This window comes from Spea bombifrons, chromosome 9 (genome assembly GCF_027358695.1).
Source record: "Spea bombifrons isolate aSpeBom1 chromosome 9, aSpeBom1.2.pri, whole genome shotgun sequence".
NCBI lineage: Eukaryota > Metazoa > Chordata > Amphibia > Anura > Pelobatidae > Spea > Spea bombifrons.
This window is the reverse complement of record NC_071095.1, coordinates 32,637,848-32,654,498: the sequence shown is the minus strand read 5'-3', so window position 1 is coordinate 32,654,498 and position 16,651 is coordinate 32,637,848. Positions and strand designations below refer to the sequence as shown.

The window sequence follows — 16,651 nt, the reverse complement described above, 5'->3', positions numbered from 1 at the left end:
TATTTGTTTACTAACTTTACTGAACTACATAGGGTTTATACTACTATGTAATGTATATAGTTGCAAGAATGCTACAGATGCACTCTAACACATAGGGCTTCCATTGGACAGTATTTTCCCCTACGGTCATGGGTGCTATTGCATCCGTTTTAACCCATGACATGCCATGGCATCATTGGTCTTCTAGTGACATTCTCAGTGATATACCTTGTAAGTCATTGGTGGTCAAGGGGTTAAATTGTATCTATTGATTGCTTTTATATTATGCAATGATAAAGTTGGGAAGAGGATTTGAGAGATTCAATTTTCAGTTCAACATTGGGGATGCTTTCCTTTCACCAACCAAGACAAAAAAAATATTAAAAATTCTGAAAGGCATAGTGGAATGTGGAACCATAGATTTCTTAATTTTTTTTATTATTTATCTATTTTCCATAACACGAAGAAGATAAAATATGCAGCCAACTGAAGTGCAGTATTACAGAAGTTTTACATACTTGCTACACAGTGATGACTAATGAGTACATTGTTCGTGAGATTACTCTGTGCCATGAGCTGGAACAAATTACAATTCGTCTAAAAGCTGCAATAACTTCTCATGGTGAGTAATTTTAACTACATGTGCAAGAAATGAATGTGTTTCTTAAAGGAGGTAAATGCCCTACAGGCTAATCTGCTAATTGTAATAGATGTCTAAAAATAAATAACATTTTTAATTCATATGTAAATATACATATAAAAATACGTGATAAATGCCATTGGAAACAAATATGTTGATATGATTATAAGCGTACTTGTGTTATTGTAGAAGCCCTGGTTAAGGCAATTAAGACTCAACAAAAGGATGATTAATTTGACACACAGAAATATATTATTTCTTCACACTTTTACCTGTTTTTTTTAAATCATATTAGGGTTTTTCCAGCACAGTTGTAACTTTTCACAATTAGTATTATGTAGAATATCTCCTATTTATTATAATCATGAGTTTATATTTGTCATATGAGTACCTGTCTTTATAAAAAAAAATATGCAAATAGGGCCTGTATAGTCCCTCTGTCTCCATTTATCATATATATTTTTTATGAATATGTTCAGTCATATGAAAAAGGAGGTACAACCTCTTTGAATTATATGGTTTTACATATCAGGACATAACAAATCTATGTTCCTTAGTAGGTCTAAAAATTAGTTAAATACAACCTCAGACGAAGAACAACACACGACATATTACCGTGTCATGATTTATTCAACAAAAGTAAAGCCAAAATGGAGAAGCCATGTGCGAAAAACTAAGAAACTAAGTGCACCCCTACTGCTTCCATAGGAATTAAGATGCTAAGTAGCAGGTGCTGCTAATAAAATTATCTTTAATTGATCTTAGAGAATTATGACCACCTCTATAAAAGCCGAAGTCCTATTAGTTTGCTGTTCTGGAGCATTTAAGTGTGTTCATACAATGCCAAGGAGAACATCAAAGATCTTAGAGAAGCAATTGTTGCTGCCCATCAATCTGGGAAGGGTTAAAAGGCCATTTCCAAACAATGTTTGTATGTGTATGTATTGCCATTTTAGCTTCTGCTAGCGCTTACACCAAACCGTTCTAGTTGGTGTTTAAAGCAGCTTTCTACATTTTCCTTGTTTCCTTCTTTCTTTATCTTTCTATTACTACTGATGCATATGTATACAAATTAGATAAACTTGGAAGATTATGGGTCCACTGCCTGATGCCTTTTTTTGCATTTTAATTGTAATTTCTTCAGATTTTCACAGAAGTGAGTAGAGTTTAAAGCACTTTATTCACAATTTGGATACATTTTGACTTCTTATATAAATTTTCTGCACAGTTGTGTTATACAGAACATGTTTTCTGCAAATTATGTTTTGTAGCCAATGTTACTGGCTTCTCTTCTGTCTTTCTCATACCTCAATACCTGCCAACTGATTTTCAGGCACTGTCCTACTTTCCCAGCAGCTTTTGCGGCAGTAGAGTTTAAGGGTTGATTGAGGAGATTCTCTTATAGGAGCTGTAAAATTAATTGAGGTCTGTGATGTTGCAACACATATTCCCATAGCAACTCCCATGTGTACACCCATGATGGCAAGGTAGATATTTGGGTAAAGCATGGAGGTTGCCATGTCACCCTGCCCACTTCCAGGACCTGCCGTGCCCCTTCCTGACTCTTGTCACACCCCCTAACAAAGGTGTCTTGATACCTGAAATGTTGGGAGTTATGCTTTCCGTAGGCATATGTAGCAATCATCGTATTCCTTTGAATATGATCCAGACTTGACTCTCTCCTTTGTAGGTCCCCGGTTCAAAAAGATTTTTGAATGGTTTATATGTATTTATTTACTGTATGTATGTACACTAGTCATAATGGTATGGTTACCATACCATAGTTAGTATGTTGGATTTGACCACACGGGCCAGCCTTCACCTTGGCCGCTCGTGACCTTGTTGCCGGTTCACAGCTTTTCCTTATTTGGACTACTTTTTGATACTGACTGGAAATAGCCCCCAAGAGCTGCATTTTTTTTTTTTTTTTTTTGAAGATCCTCTGACCCAGTTGTCGCCATCACAATTTGGCCTTTGTCAAAGATCCTTACACCCGTCCATTTTTTCCTGCTTTGAGGATGACGTGTTAGCTTGCGGTCTAATATTTTCCACCCACTGACAGGTGCCATGATAACAAGATTATCAGAGTGTCATATTTGAAACGGATAATGTTTGACAGCCATACTCTTGGTTAATTTGTGAATATTACTGATTACTTTTCAAGCTGTGTTCTATTGGATTTAACAATTAACGAGTATATCTCATGTTTTCTTGAATTTAGAACCAAAAGGAAATCTGCCACAAGCACTAATAGATCGGTTGTCTATAAAAACTCATGATGTGCAGACGCATCCTGTGTTCCAGGAGATGTCCCTGCTCCTGAAGAACTTGGAGAAGAGTGAAACATCTCTATCTAATCAAAGCCATAATTCAAAATACATAAAGAGCTTCTTTACACATGTAAACACTTTGGCTAAAGTTGTTATTCAAAGCTTAAACCCTGAGATTGGTAAGTATAAAAACCTGAAAGTTTAATATGTTTTTCATAATACTCTAATTTTAATTAGCATTTTAACCTAACTGACCCTTGTTCATTATTGCCATGTAAAAAGCACTTGAAGTTTCCTGCATATTCTGAAACCTAAGAATACCTGTCCAATTCGGCCATATAATACAAATGTCTGTCTGTCTGAGGAAGAGGTCAGAGCTCTATTCCTGCTATCCTTTTAAAATCTCCCATCAAAAACTAATTTTTTTTCTTCTTCTTCTTCTTCCTTTGACCGTTAATCTTCCAGAGTTTCTCTCCTAGCTGTATTCTTAGTGACCTCAAGCAAAGCAATTCATTTTGTGGCTCTGATGAGCTAATACCCTTTATTTTCGTATAAGAAAACTGTGTGTTTTATCTCTTCCATTGAGTATGTGTCACCTATTACTTTGTAGATTTAACAGTGGATTTGAAGGTGGGAAATCCTTTTATTTTTTTACAACAAAATCCATCTCAGTTGATTTCACACTTGCTGTTTGAAAGGCAGGTTCTACCAGAAAGGTAAGGTGTCCGAAGTCTTTTGTAGGAATACATGTATATGCGATATGAATAATGTTTTGAGTGTTTACGCCATGTTGGAAAATTACTGAAAGGTGACCACTTATAGCTATTGTCCCTGATGTGGCATATCTAGGTATCATAGTGGCATATGTGGGGGGCATAAGGCATATTAGGGGAGCAGAGTGGCATATCTAGAAGTAAGGTGCATTATGAAATAAGGGAGGGGGACCTTAAAATGGCTACTGGTTTTCCAAATTTCTGTTTATAACCTATGCTGACTAACTGCATAATAGATCCCAAAAATGTTAAAATACATGTATTCCTGTTTATTGGATAAAATACTGTTTTACCATTCCACTCCATTCCACAGTGTATTTTTTCTATAAAAATAAATTTTTTGTTAAAATAGCGCCAAACTTGAATGGTGCGGCCTATAATCGAGCCGATACGGTAAATAAAATGAAAACCTTTACATCCCATTGTCATAGCACTACATGTCAAATGAAAACCCCCTCAAACCCCTTATGCTTGAAGTATAAAAAATACTATTGTAAAGGATGGATGTGATAGGTCTTGGCATTTCTGTGGTGTAGTCCACATTCGGGCAGCATCTTGGGTTAATGAATATTTTATTTTTTCCAATTTCACTATGGATCAATCCCAGTGAGACCTCCTGCAAGAAGGGTAGAGGCAGCTTAGCATGATGCATAACTAAATTGTCACAATAATTAAACTATAAATTATAAAGGGCCATATCAGACCTTATTGGAATTGGCCTTTCATATTGCATCCTGGATTTAAGGAGCTGAAATGGTTTATCTCACACCTATCTGTGAGATAAAACTTCACAATATAATCATCAGTCATATTGCCCCTTTCCAAAATATTTCCAGTAGATCAGCACGCATTTCCATTTTGAAAGTTTCTTGTTTTTGATATTAGTGACATTTGTCTTAGAGGTTTTCCAAGATACAATATTAAAGTCGCAAAGTTTAAAGAAAGCCTCGCACCATGATACATTAATACATGTATTCAACCTTTGATTACATCCTACAGACTGTCGTCGCTGCTGGACAATGAAAACCTTTTGTTGAACGTGGAGCAGGTTATAGCGGACTGCTGTTGCGAGCCTTTGTTATTCTGGAACACAATGAAAAGTATCCAGGCACGATCCCTGCTAGATAATATTACACAAACGGCTGTACGGTGTGTGGAAGCCTCTTTACCAGATATGCAAATCCTGGTTCCATGTGGTGGACTGAATACGGGGACTAATCATTCTATGAAACAATCATCTCCCATGTCTGATGCTAACCAGTACTTTCTTACAATGACAACCCTGAACTTTTTAAAATCGAAGTCAAAATTGACAGCAGCAATGGCCTGCTTTAGTGCGTCCATACGTCAAAAGCCACCTAAATCAAGTCTGTCGTGGATGGAGTTACGAAGTAACAAGAAAGAGAATCCATTGGAGGCAGACCAAATCGCAAAGGAGTGCGATGTGCTGCTTTCCGATTTTCCTGTTCTGCAAAGATTAATCTCTGTAATGTCTGCACCTTTTTTAAGTGCCTTGCCGGATGGTAGCGAACATGTCATGGCTATCCGCGGCAAGTTACGGACATCTTTAATTTCTCTGGGTTTTCACTCTTCTACAGCAACTGAAATAATTGCCGACATTTTTCAGAAGGCAGTTTCCGAGACGAATTGGGAAATGGTGTTCCAGATTCTAGATAGTTTTACTGGTGAAATTGAAGGACTTGAAGCAATCAAAGATGGCCTGTTGTCTTGTGCCGCTGCTGAAGGTATGCTTTTGTGTGCATGTGTGAATGCGTAATTTATATGTACACGTAATAATGTTGACACATTTCACAGACTTAAACGTGTGGATGCTATGAGAGCTGTGATGATCTTGTGGCTGACACTAATATAATGCAATGAACAAACAGCTGTGGTTTAACTAAAATTCATGATTTTGCTTGCATGTAGACTAGTCAAGGCCTATGGAAAATGAAGCTTAAAGTTGGTATAGAAGCAGCCCTTTAACCATTCCTGTATATAGAATTATCATGCGTCTGGATTACGAGATCGCTTTTTGTCTTGATCGTTTTTTGTTTTTTTTTTGCAAATAGAAAAGGATGGTTGGAGATACCTTTTAGCTGTCAATGATCCTGTTCTCAGGAGCACCATGGCCCTTCGCTTTCTTGACAAATGGCCTCTGGATGCCGCTGAAGAGATCTTAGATTATTGTTTGTCTGAAATGCATATTAATAATGATTTGAAACGGGACCTGCAAAGTAAAACAAAGGAACTGGAAATGTATCAAAAGGTAAGTTCAAAATGTTTTTAAAGTAATTCAACTCCTTTTTTAATGGGGTTCTAGGTATTTCAATGATGCAGTGTAAGTAACTGTTTATATTAAGGTACTGCAAGCAAATAAACTGTTGAAGAATGACAGAACATGACTAACCTGCTTGAACTTCAGTGATATAGCACACCACCCCGAGAAGTTCCAAGAACTGCAGGATCTTTTTGTTATTTGGATTCTCACATGTAGTTTTTTGTTTGTGACTATAGGGTTTTTTTTTTTTGGTTTTTTTTTTTTTTTCAGACTCATGCATGAATCTCAATGCTAACAAAGCCATGTTTACACCATATAAATGATTTTCTCCATAGTCTTTAATTACTCAGTGTCAGGCCTGGGGATTTAAACTTGAGCCATTCAATTATTTAGCAAAAGGTATCATGAGGAGGAGTCTGTTTGTCTTGTAGATTTAGCTAAGATAATACAGCTAGAACATATAAAATGTTTAATATGTAGCTGTGTGAAACATTATATTATGCAAAAAACAAACTATTAAAAAGAAAATGGCACGTTACTTTGGAAAAGTTTTTTTTTTTTTTTTTTTTTAATCCAATACTAGTAATAAACATGTTTGATCCTGTAAGTGGTTAAACCGCTTTAATTTGTATTGTGAGAAAATAATATGTTGACATATATTAGGCACAACTTTTATTATGGAAATTTTGTGGCCCTTTAGGCACTAAGTTACAAAAAAAACTAGATATGTGCAAATGTTGTGCAAGTTGTAATGAGGTAAATATAAAGTGCTCCTGTTTGCAGATGTAATGTTAGTTGCAATATCAAGTATAACTATAACATACTCTGTAGGATCACATACTTTATATTGCAACTAACATTACATCTGCAAACAGAAACACTTTATATTTAACTGGAATCTACCTCATTAGGAAAATTGGGGTGCGCAATATGGATTAAATACCCATCTGAAAGATATTGCACATAGTGCATTGTTTCCTGGTGGAACCACACATTATCTTTCAGTGCAATATATACCGTATTTGCCTGAATATAGGCAGCACTTTTTCCCACACTGTAAGTCTTTGAAGTGGGGGTGCGTCCTATAATCGGGGTTTAGCGTAGGGATGTGTAACTTGTAGTTCTTGGCGGGTGTTTTTTTTTTTTTATTTTTTTAACTTTTCATTTAGCTCTGCTGCAGGTAAGCAGCAGGATTAGGATCCAGATCCCCTGCAGCGCTGCAGGTGACCTCCGGCAGGCGGTGGACGTCTGCGCGATGCACGTAGACAAACCTACACTGCCGGCACTTCCGCCGGGGCTTCTATAACGGTGGACCGGCGTGACATAACCTTCCGGTGCTCCAGAATCCCCGGCAGAAGTGCCGGCGCCGGAGATTGTCTGCGTGCCCCGCTAGGCACTGGGGGGTAGAGTGGCATATCAGGGGGCATAAAGCATTTCTAGGGGGTAGAGTGGCATATCTGGGGGACAGAGTGGCATTTATAGGGGCCATAAGGCATATCTAGGGGGCAGAGGGGAATATCTATAAGTAAGGTGCATTATGAATTAAGGCAGCCCTTAAAATGGCTATGGTTTTTTCAAATTTCTGTTTAAATATAAACATATGCTGACTAACTGCGTAATAGATACCAAAAATGTTACAATACATGTATTCCTGTGTACTAGGTAAAATACTGTTTTTACCATTCCACTAATGAGTATTTTTTCTTTAAAAATATTTTTTTTCTCTTTAAAATGGCACCAAACTTTAAGGGTACGGCCTATAATCGGGTGCGGCCTATAATCGAGCCAATGCGGTATTTTATAAACCGCACCTTGCATCACACCTGTAAACGAGTATGCACCTATTTGGAATCTACCTCATTGGAATTTTCATCAGCTGCACCTTATTCGATGTTTACAAACGGAAGCACGTTATATTTAGATTCTTATTTCATTGCAATTTATATTTCAACGACTTGACAAAATTTTCACCTTATTTTGCGCGCAAACTGAGAATCTAACTCATTAGAACTTCATAAACCGCATAGTTTTCACGTATTCACTGTGCACTTTCCCTTGTAAGTGTGCTTTTTATGTTGTTTGCTGCTGGTTTTTCGCTGTTCTTTACAAAGCCACTGTACCACTGGTATTTTTAACTTGATTATTTTGAGAGTAAAGTATCTATTGTTTAAGGGAAATCAATCCCATTATATTGTCTCTGATTGCTTTTCTATTATTGCATGTATTTTACCTTTTATACTTTTTAGTTTTACACAAGCACCCCGCTTTTTTTAGTTTTGAATTTACAGTTGGATATTGTAGAGAGTCTTGGGTTGTGGGTTGCAACTGTGTTATTGGTCGGTATATTAATAAATTATTATTTTTTTTCACTTATATACATTTTCTGTTGATTTATGAGAGTTCTGAGAAAGCAGTCTGTTTTCTTAACAAGAACAAGCTACATTCTCAAATCTGTCAGTATTGTCTGCCAGCAAACATGAATGCTGGTCGTTGACATTTACTTCATCACAGTAAAAGGTTTGCTTTTGCCCCAAACCAACTGCAGGCGCCTATGGCGTGTGTATATATTAGTAGCCATTATTTTTAGTTAAGTTGATAATAAAAGTTAAACTTTACTAATTCTGTAAGGATTTTGTATATTATTTGTGTTTTTGCCTCTAAGCGAAGTGCATTCCTGTATTACATGTCTTTAATTATAGGAAAAATACATGAATAAACAGAAATGTTAATAGTATTTGATACTTAACTATACTGTACTTCTTATGTCTTTTAGATACTTGGGGTAAAAAAGGATTTAATGTGGTCAAGCTGGCAGGATTTAAAAAAGGACTGTGTGGACAACCCCCATAGGATCATTAGTATCGTACTGGAAGCCAAGGTATGGACTGAATTTGTGCCTCTTTTGCTAGTCAAAAATTCTATGCCACTGCCTCATGAAAGGATGATTTGGTCCTGTGATGCGGAGGTCAGTCCTACAACGCATTGTTAGGGATATTAATGAGACAAAATAGGCAAAACCAATATTTTATCACGCACGCAAAATAACGACGCTATTAATTATTGTAGTACCACATCCACAATATTAATACAAAGAGATACCCTATATTTTATCTCCGATCCTAAATTCTTTCAGATCCTCGAAAATTATAATTCAAATTAGATATATATCGCCACGATAGTCAATCAAGAATATTATTTATTGTAAACGCAATTTATAAAATATCTATATGAGTCACACAGTGCATGATATAAAACACAAAATTCTTAAAACATGTCAAAATACAGTATATTATCGAAAGTTATCAATATGAATTACTACTTTAATTTCCAGTCCACTCAGCAACCAATAATAATAATAATCAGGGCAGTAATAAAAAGATCACTAACTCTATCTATATATTAGTTCTACTAATATGACAAAATAAGAGTATTAGTGAAGTTCCTAATAGATGCAAATGATGTCAAACTTATCTACAGGTAAAAATACCTGTCATTATCATTATTGTCATTATCACGGGTTATAAGCTGCAGTCTCACAAGCCGTCATATACAATAATGTCAAATACTTGCTATTTCCCAGAAACAGGGAATTCTATATGAAGAAGACAAAATTCACCTCTATTCAGAATAATAAAACAATTATAATTACCACCACTTGTTGCTGTGGTCCAACTGGTCCTTGTAGAAGTTAATCCAGGTTCAGTGGCAAGAAATTAAGTGGGAAGAAATATAACTTATAAGTTATATATGTTAGTACTCAAAGTAACTAAGAGTAAAAATATGGTGTCAGGATGTTAAGATTCCAATTCTCTGGGGTAAATTTGGTGAATAAGTCCGTCAGGGTCTGTCTGTTTCAGGGTGCCTTTCTTTCATGGTGCGTCTTTTTAAATAATTAAAGTCATAAGCTTTTAAAGACAGGGCTTATTATCATACCCTCCACCTCTTGATTGGAATTATCCAATCATAACGGTGGGTTTTACCCATTATAATTCTACTCATATTTACACCGTTGTAATTTCTTAATTTACCTGTAAGGGACGCTCTGGTCTAAGAAATAACTTAAGACCATTACATATGCATTTGGAATTTATCCATGGTCACCCTTATCTCTAGACGTTGCCTCCTAGGTAGTAAACTAGGTTTTGGTGGTCTTACGATGTATCCCCCATTCCAATTTACATTCCTAAGGATATGTAGTGTCTACTTAACTTTCTCATGGAAGATAACGCTAATTAGATCATATATACTGAAGCATCTATATACATGAATGCTTCTTTGTTCTCAATTATAGAAGGAACAAAGACAGAAAGAAATAATCATTATATGATTTAAGTAAAATAAAATGGCTCTGACTCCATTTTGTGTTCATGTAAAATACATATATATAGAATACATGTTTTCCATGATAAAATATCTGACAGCGTCTGGTGTTTGAACAAATCCCTCTCCATAGTCTTTGTCTTACGTAAGCAACGGGAAGTTATGTCACATCCTGGAATGCGCAGTACAGTGAGCCAGAGGGACTCTAAGGGATCCATAAGGAGCACAGTGCACGTGTCCTTATTGTACCTTTTATTGCCATTTTTTTATTGTTTCTTTTGCAGGACTATGTATTGTGTGAAGACTGGGCATTGTTTTATCCTATTCCAACAGAGCTTTTAATCAGTCTTCATTGTGAGCATCTCCTGCATCTATTGCAAAACAAAGACACAGAGAGATCCCTACAGGTAATTTGTTTGGATGTGTAGGAGAAAAATATGTTTATCATATACCGTATTGTCCTGATTATAAAATGCACTCCCCCCTAATCCAAATCTTTAAATTACCAGTGTGGCCTATAACCTGGATTGAGATATTCAGGATTGCGCAAGTGGTACGTTTTTACACAATGTCACACGTCTCCCAGAAACGCAGTTGTTTTTCTTGCCTCTTAAAAATATCCCTGATACACGCTCTCTCTTCCATTTCCACTTCTCCTCTTGCCGTTTCTTGTGCTTCTATTTTTTTTTTTTTTGATCCGCTTCTCTCTGAGCCCTTCCTCAAAAGGGCAGAGCCTGGATCCGCGCCCTCTACCCCGATTGGAGCTACAAGGGAGAGGCTGTCCGTGTGATGAGTGCCGTGGCTCTGCCCTTTTGCAGAAGTACTCCGAAAAGCCAATATATTGCAGATAGACTCACAGGGAAAGAGAAGCATTTATGCACCCCTCGAGTCTGTCTGCATTATTCTGTCTTCTTGAAGTACTTCAGCAAGAGGGGGACATAGTTGGCAAGAGAAGGTAGGGAGACATTGAGAAAGTGAGAGTGTGAGAAAATACTGTTTTTGTAGCCACATACAATAATAAAGGGCAGATCTGTGATGCAGAATTGAACCTTAACGCCCTCTGTCGCAGAATAAATCACAGGGGAGGCAGCGCTGTTACATTCATTAGAACAATTTATAAACAAACACAAGAACACATACAATAACAAACTGGTGCAAAGGAGAAGAGGGCCCTGATCTTGCGAGCTTACAATCTAGCCGGTGGTTGAGGGGAGTGAGACAATAGGAGAGGACAGCTTGGGTGAAGATGAGTTGATATGCTTCTGATGTGTTGAAGCCGTTTGTTCCGATGGCTGTAATTAGGATGATGGTTGGGAGTACTGTAAAGCAATGTTGTACGCTTCCCTGAACAAGTGGGTTTTCAGAGAGGTTTTGAAAGTTGTGTACGAGGCAGAACGGGGAAGGGGATTCCACAGGAGGGGAGCGGCACGGGTGAAATCCTGAATACGGGAGTGGGAAGAGGTAACACTAGTAGAAGAAAGCAGCAGGTCTTGACAGGAACGAAGAGGGCGGGTAGGGATGTATTTGGATAGGAGGGTAGAGATGTAAGGGGGTGCTGAGTTGTTGAGGGCTCTATAGGTCAGGGTTAGAAGTTTAAATTTGATTCTGAAGGGTATGGGGAGCCAGTGAAGTGATTGGCATAGTGGAGCAGCAGATGAGGAGCGGCGGCAGAGAAAGATTAATCTAGCTGCAGTGTTGAGGATAGATTGAAGTGGTAAAAGGCGGGAGAGGGGGGGACCGGTTAGTAGGGAGTTGCAATAATCCAGGTGGGATATCACAAGGGAGTGGATTAGTAACTTGGTGGTATCTTGTGTGAGGAAAGGGTGGATTCGGGAGATGTTTTTCAGGTGGAGACGGCAGGATTTGGTGAGGGACTGGATGTGAGGGATGAAGGAGAGAGCAGAGTCGAGGGTGACACCAAGGCAGCGAACCTGGTCTGTTGGATGGATAGTGGAGTTATCAACAGTAATATAGATGTCAGGAAAAGTGGACATAGCAGATGGCGGGATTACCATGAGTTCGGTCTTAGAGATGTTGAGCTTTAGGTAACGGGACGCCATCCATGGTGCAATTCCTGATAGACAGTCAGTGAGGTGAGTTAGAAGAGAGGGGGAAAGGTCAGGAGCAGAAATATAGAGTAGGGTGTCATCTGCATATAGGTGGTACTGGAAACCAAAGGAAGAAATAAGTTTTCCGAGTGAAGAAGTGTAGATGGAGAATAGCAGAGGCCCAAGAACTGAGCCTTGAGGAACACCAGTAGATAGCGGTAAGGGAGAGGAACAAGTTCCAGTAAATGAGACACTAAAAGTACGGTTAGAAAGGTAGGATTTAAGCCATGAAAGAGCCGTGTCACGGATGCCATGGGCATGGAGGGTTTGTAGGAGAAGAGTGGTCGACTGTGTCGAAAGCAGCTGAGAGGTCCAAGAGAACAACCAGTGAGAATTAGCCATTTGTTTTAGCTGTGAGGAGGTCATTAGTAATCTTAGTCAGTGCAGTCTCTGTTGAATGCTGTGGACGGAAGCCAGGTTGCAGAGGGTCAAGTAGAGAGTTTGACGAGAGAAAGTTTGTCAGTTGATTGTAGGTTAATCGTTCCTGCAGTTTGGAAGCTAGCGGGAGAAGTGAAACTGGACGGTAGTTTGATGGGGATGTGGGATCAAGTGAAGGTTTCTTTAGGATGGGGGAGATGATGGCATGTTTGAATGAGGATGGGAATACACCAGAGGACAAGGAGAGATTAAAGATGTGGGTTAGGCTTGGGGTAAGGACACTAGAGCTAGGTGGCAGGAGATGTGAAGGTGCAGGGTCAAGGGGACAGGTGGTGAGGTGGGAATACAACAGGACATTGGAAACGTCGAGGGGTGTAACTGGGCTGAAGCAGGTGAGGATCGATTGAGGTGAAGAGGGAGGTTGAGGTACCATATGATTGACACTATGGGGGATGTTATCCCTGATGATGTCAATTTTGTTTTTGAAGTAGGTGGCAAGCTCTTGGGCAGAGAAGTTGGAGGGCAAGTGGGGTGCTGTGGGTCTGAGAAGGGTGTTAAATGTGGAGAACAGACGTTTAGGGTTATGGGAAAGAGAGGTGATTAATGAAATGAAATATGTTTGTTTGGAGAGATGGAGGGCCGATGTATAGGAGCGGAGCATGAATTTGTAGTGAACGAAGTCTTCAGGTGAACGAGACTTCCTCCACAGGCGCTCAGCTGTAGGTGAACACCTTTGAAGGAGGCGTGTCTGCTTGGAATGCCATGGCTGAGGTGGACGGGTGGGGGATTGCGTACAGTTACAGGGGCAACCGTATCTAGGGCTGAGGCTAGTGTATGGTTATACTGATCTGTGGCTGTGTCAGGACAGGAGGAGGAGGATATATCTGAGAACTGTGGAGTGTTTAGGTTGCTGATATTACGGTAGGTTTGTGGTGGTTTCTTTGGTAGGGAGGGTGTGTGTGGTATGTCTAGAGTAAATGTGAGCAGGCTGTGATCAGACAGACAGATGGGAGAGTTAGAGAATTGAGAAATGGAACAAAGGTGGGAGAAAACTAGATCTATTTGGTAACCGCCACGGTGCGTTGGGGAGTTAGTCCATTGTGAGAGTCCGAGGGAGGAGGAGAGTGAAAGTAGTTTGGAAGCAGCAGGTGAGGATGGGTCATCAATAGGTATATTGAAGTCTCCGAGGATTAGTGGAGGGATGGTGGAGGAAAGAAAGTGGGAAAGCCAGGCAGCAAAGTGATCAAAGAAATGAGAGGTAGGGCCAGGAGGCCGGTAGATCACTGCAACTCGAAGAGCAATTGGGGAGAAAAGGCGGACAGTGTGTACTTCGAAAGATGAGAAAGACAGAGAGGGAATTGGTGGTAGACATTGAAATGTGCAGCGAGGAGAGAGGAGAATACCAACACCACCTCCCTGTTTGTCTCCATGTCTGGAAGTGTGGCTGAAGTGAAGGCCACCATAAGTGAGAGCAGCAGGAGAGGTAGTGTCAGAGGGTGTCAGCCACGTTTCAGTGAGCGCAAGAAGGCTAAGGTGGTTAGAAATGAAAAGGTCATGGACAGCAGTTAGTTTATTGCAAACAGAGCGTGCATTCCAGAGGGCACAGGAGAAAGGGGGGCCGGGGTTGCAGTGGACTGGTTTAAGATTGGAGGGATTGCAGTGGTTTGTGTTAGTTCGGCGTGTGCGGGGACGGAAGAAGGTGGGGATGGTGGGGCCAGGGTTTCGTTCAATGTCACCTGAGCACAGAAGGAGAAGGATACAGACAGAAAACAAATGGGAATGTGATTTGTGGGCATTGGATGCCATTACTTGTGCGTGTTTAGTGATGTTGGGGTATGAAGAGAACAGAAAGGCATGTTAGCTAGGGTGGGGTGGGGATTTGCAGGTCAAATCCTGCAGGCACCCTGGAACAGGCATGAGAGATCACATAAGACTCATGTGCGGGATGCTGCAGGCTGGGAGTATGGAAGCTAAGCAGAGAAATATAGCAGAAACAAAACAAGCAAGGCACAGGGAGGAGACCAAGCACGAAACATAACCAGACAAGATATACATGTTACTGAGCACAACACTGAACAAGACAAGGAATAAACATAACCAGACAAGATATACATACAACAGGGAACAAGACGGGACACCCCGCTGCTGGGGATACAGGACAGGACAGGACACCCCGCTGCCGGGGATACAGGACAGACTGACACACATAAATACAGAAACTAGCCTAGGACTGTATGATAACTATTGGAGATTCCGTCACATCTTTATGGCCATAGTATGCTTAGCCCACCATTACGCCAAAGTACTCCAATGACGGTGGGTCCTAACGCTAATCCCTGCTGACAGTGGTACGAAACAAACCAAACACGTAAACCAAACACATAGCACTGAGACATACCTTTAGACTGCAGACTGAGACAAACAGAACACACGGGTGGGGCACACCTTATAAAGGAAACAGAGCTGAAGCAAAGAGCTGAAGCAGAAGCAAGGAATGGAAGATCAGAACAGAGCAAAAGGAAATCCAGGAATGGATCGAAGCAAAACAGGAAACTGAAGCAAGAGCGAGATATGCAGCTCTGCAGCCTGGGTAGGACGTGACAGGATGGAGTTATGTGGACTGTAGAGGGTTTGTCAAGGGGCGTGGAGGCTGCAGCGATTGTGCAAATTGTGGGTAGAGGACATGGAAACATGTATGGATTCATAGTAGGGAGGGGGTGCAGCAAGCAAGTGCCTATGTGGGTTACCTGCTTTGCACTGTCCTCGGTATGTTGTTTGTCGTTTCCCTCCCGTTTAACTCCAGTGTAACTCTTGTCTGTCCACTTAAGAAGAGTCCACTTGGGGAAAGGCCACAGCAGCTACATTTCCAAGCAAGTAGTAGGTAGAATGCAGATGTAGGCAAAGTCAAATATCACCAACACGTACGGCATAAGAATATTCAGGGTTACAAGCCAAAATCAAGAGCAGGCAGCAGTCAACGTAGTCAAAGATCAAGCAGGAGGTCAGCAATCAGTATTGTACGAGGAAAGCTAGTGAAGCACATTAGGCACTATCACAGGCAAAGTATTTCATTATACCGAGGGCTTAATTATCACTCATAGACTAAAACACTCCCATGGAGACAATTGGGGGGTAGGGGAAATATTATCTTATGGCCATTTAACCGTGCTCCTGAATATTCATGTGGCACCACCCCCTCTGCAATTCTGCTTAATAAAGGAATGCTCACCGCTTTCCACGAAGTGTACAAGTCCAGAAGTTTGGGGAAGGGGGAGTTTCCCGGGTGCCATTTAGGCTGGTGCCACATTAGCACATAGGGGCAGGTTGCTTCAGGGCCAGTCCAGAATTGTTCACAAAGAACTGCTCTGACGTTGAAGGAAAATAAGGCATGATTTCTTTGTAGTATATAACTATAAAATAAGATATCATTTGAATGTGGCAAGCCCCCCTTTATCACTAACTTCATGTAACCATAATACACATAACCATAAACCTAGACAGAAGATTAATGATTAATAGTGTTAAAATGTATGGTCGAATTAATACAAATGCAATAACAGTGTTATAACAAACACAATATTGAACACTTTAAATATGAGAATTAATCTGAATCTTAATGTGATTTTAATGATGTGTTCATTTATCTGGATAAAAGAACAAAACAATCTATACTGAGTAATGACTTTGGTTACTTTTGTAATCTGAGTTAGGATCGACAATCATGTGAAAAAAAAATGACACCTTCTTTGAATTCTATGGTTTTTCATATTAGGACATGCCAATCATCTGTTGCTTAGCAGGTCTAGAACTTATGCAAATACAACCTCCAATATTACACCATGCCGTGATTTTTTTCAACAAAAATAAAGCCAAAATGGAGAACCTATTTGTGAAAAACTAAG

The 16,651-nt window shown here is 39.7% G+C and overlaps 1 protein-coding gene across 1 annotated transcript in view; it reads left to right on the top strand.

The window, feature by feature from the left end:
* The window catches only part of ZFYVE26 (zinc finger FYVE-type containing 26), a 90,169-nt gene that overhangs the window by 22,876 nt on the left and 50,642 nt on the right, over window positions 1-16,651 (top strand). Inside the window, exons 15-21 of the mRNA XM_053474880.1 lie at window positions 446-601; window positions 2,841-3,068; window positions 3,500-3,605; window positions 4,662-5,407; window positions 5,735-5,931; window positions 8,717-8,821; window positions 10,548-10,670. Coding sequence (XP_053330855.1) covers window positions 446-601; window positions 2,841-3,068; window positions 3,500-3,605; window positions 4,662-5,407; window positions 5,735-5,931; window positions 8,717-8,821; window positions 10,548-10,670 — 1,661 coding nt within the window. The remainder of the gene's footprint in view (window positions 1-445; window positions 602-2,840; window positions 3,069-3,499; window positions 3,606-4,661; window positions 5,408-5,734; window positions 5,932-8,716; window positions 8,822-10,547; window positions 10,671-16,651) is intronic.